The sequence below is a fragment of the Callionymus lyra genome, chromosome 8 (assembly GCF_982586985.1).
Source record: "Callionymus lyra chromosome 8, fCalLyr1.hap1.1, whole genome shotgun sequence".
Lineage (NCBI taxonomy): Eukaryota > Metazoa > Chordata > Actinopteri > Syngnathiformes > Callionymidae > Callionymus > Callionymus lyra.
Genome location: NC_141825.1, coordinates 26,140,298 through 26,154,104, shown reverse-complemented (window position 1 = coordinate 26,154,104; position 13,807 = coordinate 26,140,298). Strand labels below are relative to the sequence as shown.

The following is a 13,807-nucleotide window of genomic DNA, read 5'->3' as shown; positions in this document are numbered from 1 at the left end:
CGATGACTCTCTTGTTACGAACGATGACTCTTGTTACGAACGATGACTCTCTTGTTACGAACGATGACTCTCTTGTTACGAACGATGACTCTCTTGTTACGAACGATGACTCTCTTGTTACGAACGATGACTCTCTTGTTACGAACGATGACTCTCTTGTTACGAACGATGACTCTTGTTACGAACGATGACTCTCTTGTTAAGAACGATGACTCTCTTGTTAAGAACGATGACTCTCTTGTTACGAACGATGACTCTCTTGTTACAAACGATGACTCTCTTGTTACGAACGATGACTGTTGTTACGAACGATGACTCTCTTGTTACGAATGATGACTCTCTTGTTACGAACAATGACTCTCTTGTTACAAATGATGACTCTTGTTACGAACGATGACTCTTGTTACGAACGATGACTCTTGTTACGAACGATGACTCTTGTTACGAACGATGACTCTTGTTACGCACGATGACTCTCTTGTTACGAACGATGACTCTCTTGGTACGAACGATGACTCTCTTGTTACGAACGATGACTCTTGTTACGAACGATGACTCTCTTGTTACGAACGATGACTCTCTTGTTACGAAGGATGACTCTCTTGTTACGAACGATGACTCTCTTGTTACGAACGATGACTCTCTTGTTACGAAGGATGACTCTCTTGTTACGAACGATGACTCTCTTGTTACGAACGATGACTCTCTTGTTACGAAGGATGACTCTCTTGTTACGAACGATGACTCTCTTGTTACGAACGATGACTCTCTTGTTACGAACGATGACTCTCTTGTTACGAACGATGACTCTCTTGTTACGAACGATGACTCTCTTGTTACGAACGATGACTCTCTTGTTACGAACGATGCAATCTTGTTACGAACGATGACGCTCTCGTTACGAACGATGACTCTCTTGTTACGACTTGTTACGAACGATGACTTTCTTGTTACGAACGATGCAATCTTGTTACGAACGATGACGCTCTCGTTACGAACGATGACGCTCTTGTTACGAACGATGCAATCTTCTTACGAACGATGACGCTCTCGTTACGAACAATGACTCTCTTCTTACGCACGATGACTCTCTTGTTACGAAGGATGACGCTCTCGTTACGAACGATGACGCTCTACTTAAGAACGATGACTCTCTCGTTACGAACGATGACGCTCTTCTTAAGAACGATGACGCTCTTGTTACGCACGATGACTCTCTTGTTACGAACGATGACGCTCTCGTTACAAACGATGACTCTCTTGTTACGAACGATGACTCTCTCGTAACGAACGATGACGCTCTTGTTACGAACGATGACGCTCTCGTTACGAACGATGACGCTCTACTTAAGAACGATGACGCTCTTCTTAAGCACGATGACTCTCCTGTCGTCAGTGCTGCAGTCAGACTCGTCTCAGTATCAGTGTCGTGACCCATCAGGATTTTCCCTCGGCTTTAAGTGGCTTTAAGAGTTTCATTGTGGATCATTGAGCCTCTGCTGGTCAACAACAGCTCCAGGAAAACAAAGACATTACAAGAAGACATCAGGATCATGAGGGAGAGAAGGAACGTCGAGCCACAGATCTTTGTTGATAAACTTTACAATTCATTTGGACATTTGAACGACAACAAAATAATTCAAGAAGTTCAAAACTCTATTACAATAATACTTTTTTTTGTTTTGTTTTTATAGCCTTTTTAATTTGATATTTAAAGAACGTCACTTTCAAGTCAACTTTGTATCTTCAATATATAAAACCTTTCAATATTCAAAGATTCAAATGCTCCAAATGTATTAAAAAAAATGCATAAAAATACGTTAAATAAAAAATGTATTCCATATTCAGTTGGCACTGAAATACTTCCATATACTTCCATATACATCCATATACTTGCTGCCAGTGTGAAGTTAAAATAGGAATCTTTTATGTCTGCATCAGGAGATGTTTTACTTTTATTAAACATACTTTAAAAACTAAGAAACAACGATACATGTGGACAAAAACACACAAAACAAACCAAGTTTCTTCTTAATTCAAGGAAAAACAAAACATAAATGCAGTAAATAATTCTGTCAGTTAAGTTACATGAGTATCATGAAGAAGTACTTTTGACATTTGAAGTCTCGGAGTATTTGATAAACAACACTCTTGAGTAAATGTATTTATAGAAAGAGAAAAAAACGACAACAAAAAAATAATTAAAAAAGATTTTCTTAAGTTCTGATTCAGGTTTCTGTTGAATATATTGATCATTAAAACCAAACATAAAGAAGCTTAACAGCTCAGACGCTCCATGACTCGTCTTTACTGAAAACAATTTAATTGAATTCATTTTGCAGACGCTGAGTCACTGAGGCCTGGAGACGCTGGTGCAGGAGCAGAGACACGAGACTCACCTCTGCCAGAAGATCACCTTCAGGACTGAGACTTCGTGTTCAAATTACACTAAAAACAACATCCCTCCTGGTAAATATTAAAATTAATATTAGATTCATGTATTTTTCGGTTATTAAAGCTACAGCATGCAACTTTTAAAGCGTTGTTTCTGGCTCCCCCCAGCGTCGACACTGTGTAACTGCAATGATTTAAATGTGGTTTTATAAAACGAAAAACGAAGGCTTTTGTGGGGTCAAATTTTTACTTTTAGCTGTTTTATCATTTGAAAAACATCTCTCAGTACTTTATAATAATAATAAAAAACAGTTCGATGGTCACATGACTCTCACGACTCTCGGGGACAAGAGTCGTAACAACATTAAATCAGCTTTACAGACGACATGAACAAAATGATAATGAATTCATCAGAGTAACTGTCGGCCATGAATATGATTTAATTGAATGCATTTTATTTATTAATGATTGAATATTTCACTTTAATGTAACATTATTTTATTGTAAATGATTAATAATTGTATTTTAGTCATTATTTTTATCCTCAACTGTCATAAACACAAAATTAAAAAATCCTGGTTTGTGTTAATGACACTAGTAATAAACTGGTTGAATAAAACTCTTTATAATGCAGTTAAAACTTGCAGAATAAGGAATATTTGTTAAAAAACCTTAACAATCACTTGAATCAAGGTTGTTTGTTCATCTTATTATTCTTCGAGCAGTGACTCATCACATCAGCAGAAGAATAAGGTAAAAAATAATCGATAAAAAACAAGTCGGAGATGATTTCGTCACTGAAAAAACATGTTTTTAAATATATTAATAGGTGTCAAAAGGTAATGAGGAGCAAGTACTCGAAACACCCACGTGTTCTGCTGAGTCACTGGACGACAAAACCCAGATTCGAACAGAAATTTCGCTCATAAATAAAAATCCCAGACAGAAGCAGCAGAAGCCAGAGTTAGAAGGAGATGATGAGTCATCACAGGTGGATTGATCATTAAATATGTATCGATCAAGATGATCAAGAAGATAATTATTTTATTTTGTTTAAAAACACTTGTGCCAGGACTGACATCATCCTATGACGTCACAGCCAATTGATGCGCGGGTCAGCGAGTCCATCACTGGAAAGTCTCGTCATGACGTTCTGGGTTCGAGACTCACCGGATCCGTCGCTGACGATTATGGTCCTGACGAGAAAGACTCGAGTCCAGAGCCAAGTCTGGATCAGACGCGCGTCCTCGTGCGTCCTCGTGCGCCAACACAGATCGCAGATTATTTAGAACAAGTTCGACCGAGACGTTCCTCTGCCAGACTTTGAGAGACAACTTGATCCGGGTCCCGGTTCGGAGTGGAACCCGCGACAGAACCGCAGAGGAAGGTTCGGCTCAGCGGGGGGTCCAGCAGCGGGTCCACGCGCGCGGATGCGTCAACATCCGTCTGCAGACTCCGTTGCTGTGGCATCGAACAGGGAGGGGCATGCGCGCACACACACACACACACACGCCGCCGCACACACCGCACCGCGCACGCGCGCGCGCGCACGGACACTCACTGCAGCACCAGTAACTCATTCGCTGCCAAAAGTCGCGAGAAAAAGACTAGAGAGGCGAGAAAATATCGATTAAATATCGATTCAACGATACAATCGCGATGATTTTTTCACAAAACTATAAATTAATGATCAATAGTTCGTAGTTATTTTTTTTGGTGTTGAAATTGAACTTCCGGCCACTAGATGGCACCAGTTGTTACATCCTCCACAGCTAAAGGAAGAATAAAATCAAGCGTCTTCCATGGTTATGACTGAGGATGAGAGGATACAGTGACTCCAGCAGTTTTTTAAAGATGATGATTGGACATAATTTGGTTTCAAAACAAAACCAAAATTCTGCAACACTAGAGCCAAGTACTTGACAATACTACACATATATACTTGTTACTACACTATCACAACACCAGAGTCAAGTACTTGACAATACTACACATATATACTTGTTACTACACTATCACAACACCAGAGCCAAGTACTTGACAATACTACACATATATACTTGTTACTACACTATCACAACACCAGAGCCAAGTACTTGACAATACTACACATATATACTTGTTACTACACTATCACAACACCAGAGCCAAGTACTTGACAATACTACACATATATACTTGTTACTACACTATCACAACACCAGAGCCAAGTACTTGACAATACTACACATATATACTTGTTACTACACTATCACAACACTAGAGTCAAGTACTGGACAATACTACACATATATACTTGTTACTACACTATTACAACACCAGAGCCAAGTACTTGGCAATACTACACATATATACTTGTTACTACACTATCACAACACCAGAGCCAAGTACTTGACAATACTACACATATATACTTGTTACTACACTATCACAACACTAGAGTCAAGTACTGGACAATACTACACATATATACTTGTTACTACACTATCACAACACCAGAGTCAAGTACTGGACAATACTACACATATATACTTGTTACTACACTATCACAACACTAGAGTCAAGTACTGGACAATACTACACATATATACTTGTTACTACACTATCACAACACCAGAGTCAAGTACTGGACAATACTACACATATATACTTGTTACTACACTATCACAACACTAGAGTCAAGTACTGGACAATACTACACATATATACTTGTTACTACATTATCACAACACTAGAGTCAAGTACTGGACAATACTACACATATATACTTGTTACTACACTATCACAACACCAGAGTCAAGTACTGGACAATACTACACATATATACTTGTTACTACACTATCACAACACCAGAGTCAAGAAGTCTTGTTACTACACTATCACTACACCAGAGTCAAGTACTGGACAATACTACACATATATACTTGTTACTACACTATCACTACACCAGAGTCAAGTACTGGACAATACTACACATATATTCTTGTTACTACACTATCACAACACCAGAGTCAAGTACTCCACAATACTACACATATATACTTGTTACTACACTATCACAACACCAGAGTCAAGTACTCGACAATACTACACACATATATCCTTGTTACTACACTATCACAATACCAGAGTCAAGTACTGGAAAATACTACACATATATCCTTGTTACTACACTAGCATAACACCAGAGTAAAGTACTCGACAATACTACACATATATACTTGTTACTACAATGTCACAACACCAGAGTAAAGTACTCGACAATACTACACATATATACTTGTTACTACACTATCACAATACCAGAGTCAAGTACTGGAAAATACTACAGATATATACTTGTTACTACACTAGCACAACACCAGAGTAAAGTACTCGACAATGCTACACATATATCCTTGTTACTACACTAGCACAACACCAGAGTAAAGTACTCGACAATACTACACATATATCCTTGTTACTACACTAGCACAACACCAGAGTAAAGTACTCGACAATACTAGACATATATTCGTGTTACTACACTCGCACAATACTACACATATATACTTGTTACTACACTATCACAACACCAGAGTCAAGTGCTCGACAATACTACACACATATATACTTGTTACTACACTATCACAATACCAGAGTCAAGTACTGGAAAATACTACACATATATCCTTGTTACTACACTGGCACAACACCAGAGTAAAGTACTCGACAATACTACACATATATTCTTGTTACTACACTATTACAACACCAGAGTCAAGTACTCGACAATACTACACATATATACTTGTTACTACACTATCACAACACCAGAGTCAAGTACTCGACAATACTACACACATTTATCCTTGTTACTACACTATCACAACACCAGAGTGAAGTACCGGACAATAATACACAAATATACTTGTTACTACACTAACACAACACCAGAGTCAAGTACTCGACAATACTACACATATATACTTGTTACTACACTATCACAACACCAGAGTCAAGTACTCGACAATACTACACATATATACTTGTTACTAAACTATCACAACACCAGAGTCAAGTACTCGACAATACTACACATATATACTTGTTACTACACTATCCCAACACCAGAGTCAAGTACTCTACAATACAACACATATATACTTGTTACTACACTAACACACGCCAGAGTCAAGTACTCGACAATACTACACATATATTCTTGTTACTACACTAGCACAATACTACACATATATACTTGTTACTACACTATCACAACACCAGAGTCAAGTGCTCGACAATACTACACACATATATACTTGTTACTACACTATCACAATACCAGAGTCAAGTACTGGACAATACTACACATATATCCTTGTTACTACACTAGCACAACACCAGAGTAAAGTACTCGACAATACTACACATATATACTTGTTACTACACTATCACAATACCAGAGTCAAGTACTGGAAAATACTACACATATATCCTTGTTACTACACTAGCACAACACCAGAGTAAAGTACTCGACAATACTACACATATATTCTTGTTACTACACTAGCACAATACTACACATATATACTTGTTACTACACTATCACAACACCAGAGTCAAGTGCTCGACAATACTACACACATATATACTTGTTACTACACTATCACAATACCAGAGTCAAGTACCGGACAATACTACACATATATACTTGTTACTACACTAGCACAACACCAGAGTAAAGTACTCGACAATACTACACATATATACTTGTTACTACACTATCACAATACCAGAGTCAAGTACTGGAAAATACTACACATATATCCTTGTTACTACACTAGCACAACACCAGAGTAAAGTACTCGACAATACTACACATATATTCTTGTTACTTCACTAGCACAATACTACACATATATACTTGTTACTACACTATCACAACACCAGAGTCAAGTGCTCGACAATACTACACACATATATACTTGTTACTACACTATCACAATACCAGAGTCAAGTACTGGACAATACTACACATATATCCTTGTTACTACACTAGCACAACACCAGAGTAAAGTACTCGACAATACTACACATATATACTTGTTACTACACTATCACAATACCAGAGTCAAGTACTGGAAAATACTACACATATATCCTTGTTACTACACTAGCACAACACCAGAGTAAAGTACTCGACAATACTACACATATATTCTTGTTACTACACTAGCACAATATTACACATATATACTTGTTACTACACTATCACAACACCAGAGTCAAGTGCTCGACAATACTACACACATATATACTTGTTACTACACTATCACAATACCAGAGTCAAGTACTGGACAATACTACACATATGTCCTTGTTACTACACTAGCACAACACCAGAGTCAAGTACTGGACAATACTACACATATATACTTGTTACTACACTATCACAATACCAGAGTCAAGTACTGGAAAATACTACACATATATCCTTGTTACTACACTAGCACAACACCAGAGTAAAGTACTCGACAATACTACACATATATTCTTGTTACTACACTAGCACAATACTACACATATATACTTGTTACTACACTATCACAACACCAGAGTCAAGTGCTCGACAATACTACACACATATATACTTGTTACTACACTATCACAATACCAGAGTCAAGTACTGGACAATACTACACATATATACTTGTTACTACACTAGCACAACACCAGAGTAAAGTACTCGACAATACTACACATATATACTTGTTACTACACTATCACAATACCAGAGTCAAGTACTGGAAAATACTACACATATATCCTTGTTACTACACTAGCACAACACCAGAGTAAAGTACTCGACAATACTACACATATATTCTTGTTACTACACTAGCACAATACTACACATATATACTTGTTACTACACTATCACAACACCAGAGTCAAGTGCTCGACAATACTACACACATATATACTTGTTACTACACTATCACAATACCAGAGTCAAGTACTGGACAATACTACACATATATCCTTGTTACTACACTAGCACAACACCAGAGTAAAGTACTCGACAATACTACACATATATACTTGTTACTACACTATCACAATACCAGAGTCAAGTACTGGAAAATACTACACATATATCCTTGTTACTACACTAGCACAACACCAGAGTAAAGTACTCGACAATACTACACATATATTCTTGTTACTACACTAGCACAATACTACACATATATACTTGTTACTACACTATCACAACACCAGAGTCAAGTGCTCGACAATACTACACACATATATACTTGTTACTACACTATCACAATACCAGAGTCAAGTACTGGACAATACTACACATATGTCCTTGTTACTACACTAGCACAACACCAGAGTAAAGTACTCGACAATACTACACATATATACTTGTTACTACACTATCACAACACCAGAGTCAAGTACTCCACAATACTACACATATATACTTGTTACTACAGTATAACTATACATCGTAGTGTTGCCCCTGTATCGCACACGTATGCGACAGGTTGAAAAGAATCTCACCTAGTTACCCTGAAACAACTGGTGAATCACACCATCAAGGTCACACAGAAGAGAGTTAATCATGTTTTCAGTAGTGATGTGTCGATGAAGCGTCATGAAACAGTGTCATTATCTTCCACTAGATGTCACTCTCTGTTACACATACTTTTCAGTTTCATGAAGCTTCGTCAACACTCACTAGTTTTAAAAAGAACTAGAAGGTGTGAAATTGACAAATCCTTCAAAATATTCATTGATCCAGATGGAATGTTTTCTTATTAAAACAAAAATATTTCCTGGAAGTTTCATGTAAATAAATACATTCAGAGCTTTCATGATATTATGATAACAGAGATGACAATCATGTGCTGTGTCTCAAACCACACACTTCTCTTAGTATACTAGAAGTTAGTATGCATCAGGATAGTGTACGTACTAACTAGTAACTAATCCTCCACAGATAGTATGTCTCAAACCACACACTTCTCTTAGTATACTAGAAGTTAGTATGCATCAGGATAGTGTACGTACTAACTAGTAACTAATCCTCCACAGATAGTATGTCTCAAACCACACACTTCTCTTAGTATACTAGAAGTTAGTATGCATCAGGATAGTGTACGTACTAACTAGTAACTAATCCTCCACAGATAGTATGTCTCAAACCACACACTTCTCTTAGTATACTAGAAGTTAGTATGCATCAGGATAGTGTACGTACTAACTAGTAACTAATCCTCCACAGATAGTATGTCTCAAACCACACACTTCTCTTAGTATACTAGAAGTTAGTATGCATCAGGATAGTGTACGTACTAACTAGTAACTAATCCTCCACAGATAGTATGTCTCAAACCACACACTTCTCTTAGTATACTAGAAGTTAGTATGCATCAGGATAGTGTACGTACTAACTAGTAACTAATTCTCCACAGATAGTATGTCTCAAACCACACACTTCTCTTAGTATACTAGAAGTTAGTATCATCAGGATAGTGTACGTACTAACTAGTAACTAATCCTCCACAGATAGTATGTCTCAAACCACACACTTCTCTTAGTATACTAGAAGTTAGTATCATCAGGATAGTGTACGTACTAACTAGTAACTAATACTCTACAGATAGTATGTCTCAAATCACATACTTCTCTTAGTATACTAGAAGTTAGTATGCATCAGGATAGTGTACGTACTAACTAGTAACTAATTCTCCACAGATAGTATGTCTCAAACCACACACTTCTCTTAGTATACTAGAAGTTAGTATGCATCAGGATAGTGTACGTACTAACTAGTAACTAATTCTCCACAGATAGTATGTCTCAAATCACATACTTCTCTTAGTATACTAGAAGTTAATATGCATCAGGATAGTGTACGTACTAACTAGTAACTAATTCTCCACAGATAGTATGTCTCAAACCACACACTTCTCTTAGTACACTAGAAGATAGTATGCATCAGGATAGTGTACGTACTAACTAGTAACTAATTCTCCACAGATAGTATGTCTCAAACCACACACTTCTCTTAGTATACTAGAAGTTAGTATGCATCAGGATAGTGTACGTACTAACTAGTAACTAATCCTCCACAGATAGTATGTCTCAAACCACACACTTCTCTTAGTATACTAGAAGTTAGTATCATCAGGATAGTGTACGTACTAACTAGTAACTAATCCTCCACAGATAGTATGTCTCAAATCAAACTCTGCTGCTACACACTAACAGGAAATGACGCGACAGCTTCTTCTTCTACTACTATTTAAGGATGATTTCAACCAGCTGTAGGAACGCTATCGCCACCTGCTGGCAGCACCTTTTTTATGGATCAAGAAATATGAGAAATACAGGTGGGTGTTCGAGTACTTGCTCCTCATTACCTTTTGACACCTATTAATATATTTAATGTTATTTCAGTGAGGAAATCATCTCCAAGGTTGTTATTTATCGATTATTAATACCTTATTCTTCTGCTGATGTGATGAGTCACTGCTCGAAGAATAATAAGATGAACAAACAACCTTGATTCAAGTGATTGTTCAGGTTCATTTAACACTTGTTTGATGAAATATTCCTTATTCGGCGAGTTTTACCTGCAGTATAAAGATCTTTATTCAACCGGTTTTCTGAGCTTTAGTTTATTATGTACTTAAAACACTAAGTACACAAGTATGTGATTTGAGACACAGAGGAAGAGAAAAACAAACACAAAAACTTCATTCCCTCTGAGAAGATCCTCCATAAACAAATGTACATTTTTCAAATCAACAAACTCTCGCAGAAACCACGTGTTCGATGAACGTCTGACAACGAGCAACTGACCTTTGACCTCGGAGGAGAAATGGGCCGAGTGCCGGGTTATAAATAACTGCAGCTGAAGGTCGAGGTCACAGCGGCTCAGATCGATGTCCCAGCAGCGAAGTCCTGCGATGACGGAGGAGGAAGATGACGAAGATGTTTTCATCAACACGACGCGTCACATCCACCAGTTTCTGTCGTTTCACTCGATGAACCTCTGAGGGTTTGAATAAATCTCTCTTCGGTCCTGAGCAGAGTGTGGCCCCTGGAGTGTATATATGTGGCCCCTGGAGTGTATATATGTGGCCCCTGGAGTGTATATATGTGGCCCCTGGAGTGTATATATGAGGCCCCTGGAGTGTATATATGTGGCCCCTGGAGTGTATATATGTGGCCCCTGGAGTGTATATATGTGGCCCCTGGAGTGTATATATGTGGCCCCTGGAGTGTATATATGAGGCCCCTGGAGTGTATGTATGAGGCCCCTGGAGTGTATATATGTGGCCCCTGGAGTGTATATATGTGGCCCCTGGAGTGTATATATGTGGCCCCTGGAGTGTATATATGTGGCCCCTGGAGTGTATATATGAGGCCCCTGGAGTGTATATATGTGGCCCCTGGAGTGTATATATGTGGCCCCTGGAGTGTATATATGTGGCCCCTGGAGTGTATATATGTGGCCTCTGGAGTGTATATATGTGGCCCCTGGAGTGTATATATGTGGCCCCTGGAGTGTATATATGTGGCCCCTGGAGTGTATATATGTGGCCTCTGGAGTGTATATATGTGGCCTCTGGAGTGTATATATGTGGCCCCTGGAGTGTATATATGTGGCCCCTGGAGTGTATATATGTGGCCCCTGGAGTGTATATATGTGGCCTCTGGAGTGTATATATGTGGCCTCTGGAGTGTATATATGTGGCCCCTGGAGTGTATATATGTGGCCCCTGGAGTGTATATATGTGGCCCCTGGAGTGTATATATGAGGCCCCTGGAGTGTATGTTTGTGGCCCCAGAGTCCAAATGTGTAGAAATGTTCTTTTAGAAAAGTGCTCGACAAATACAGTATCACTTACTTACTTAATTTGTATTTTTACCACATTAAACTCTGATTTAATTGCTGTAATTCTTTGTTTTAGGACTTTTTATCTTTTTAGTATTTTTTTGCTCCTTAAAATAATAAAGTGAATACATAAAAAAAATGCTTCTTTAAATAAATGTGTATAAATAACCGTATAACAACAATTCAGCAAGTTTAGCTTCTTTATCGTATTCTTGACTTCATTTCCATCGAGTATTTTAAATAAATGTGATTTTCTCGTAGATATTTTGGCCCCTGAGCCACAGGTTTGTAACGTGGCCCCTGAAAGTAACGACTGATGAAGCTTCATCCACCTGTCGAGCTATAGAATCAAAGTTTACACTAAAAGTAATAACGATTTTATCACAGTAATAACATTCTCCTGTAGTTTAAAGCAATCGAGTGAAAATGACAAACTTTTAAATACTTTTTGAAATTAAATAGAAGATAAAACTAAACACATTAGGTTTTGGGACAATTTTACCCAAAAACTGTTTATTTTTAACATAAAAAAAACGATTTGAAACGTTTCTTTAAGAAAAATAAATATATATATATATATTTATATTTTAAGATATTCTGAAAAAAATGTTTAATTTGAAAGAATGTTGAAAATGTACTTCAAGACACTTTAGTGACCATCTTTAAAAGAAGGTTTGTCACTGCACATCACCAATCCCTGGAAGTCTCCGCCTCCAAGAGACTCGTTGTATAAACAAAGCGGTGCGTGATTACAACTGGCTGGAGGAGGAGTGAAGACATTATTACGTCATAACGGACTCTCGTAACCTCTCGTTCGCCGGGATTTCAGAGCAACTTTATAAAGTAATAAATGGAAAATATGATCATGATGAGAAGTTACTGCGTCTTGAAGAACATTTCAAACATGAGTGAAGAGAGTTTTATGTTAGTTTTATGTTAGTTTTATATCAGTTGTCCTTCAAGGAGATGTAATCGATCTGCAGCATCATCGATCTCCAATGAGCTCAATCGTTACGTGAAGCGTCAGTAGTTTTGAAGAGAAGCTAAAAAAACACTCAAAAGACACTCAAAAGACCTTCATGATGACACGACATTTAAATCTGCACAACATTCGAACCAACAGTCGCGACACGAGCACGCGGCGTCCCATGGTGCAATGCTGCAGAAGCGAGCACCAGTGCGTCAGACTCGCTGGAAGGAGACACAGATCCCGGCGTCACTCACGACACGAGGCTCCACTGACCGTTCTGGATCTGGATCCGAGCCGCGTCCAGGTGCTGCTCGGTTCCGATCTCTCCGATCACCAGCAGCAGGTAACAGCAGTGCCGGCTCGACGGGAGCCCGCGGCCCCGGAGCCCCCTCTGACGGTACCGCAGCTCTTCGGAACCGGACGGCGGCGGCGGACGGAAGCCCTCGTCCTCCTGCAGGACCGGCAGAGATGCTCGTGCTGGGACGTCCCCGCAGACGGTCCGGCGAGTCGAGTCCATTGCCATGACAACAACTGCCGGAGTG

General features: G+C 38.5%; 1 protein-coding gene across 1 annotated transcript in view; it reads right to left on the bottom strand.

The window, feature by feature from the left end:
• Window positions 1-13,788, bottom strand: part of LOC148074404 (uncharacterized) — a 55,085-nt gene extending 41,297 nt beyond the window's left edge. The window contains exons 1-2 of the mRNA XM_087798278.1: window positions 13,539-13,788; window positions 11,257-11,358 (exon numbers count right to left, since the gene is read on the bottom strand). Coding sequence (XP_087654404.1) covers window positions 11,257-11,358; window positions 13,539-13,788 — 352 coding nt within the window. The remainder of the gene's footprint in view (window positions 1-11,256; window positions 11,359-13,538) is intronic.
• Between the last annotated feature and the right edge of the window lie 19 nt (window positions 13,789-13,807).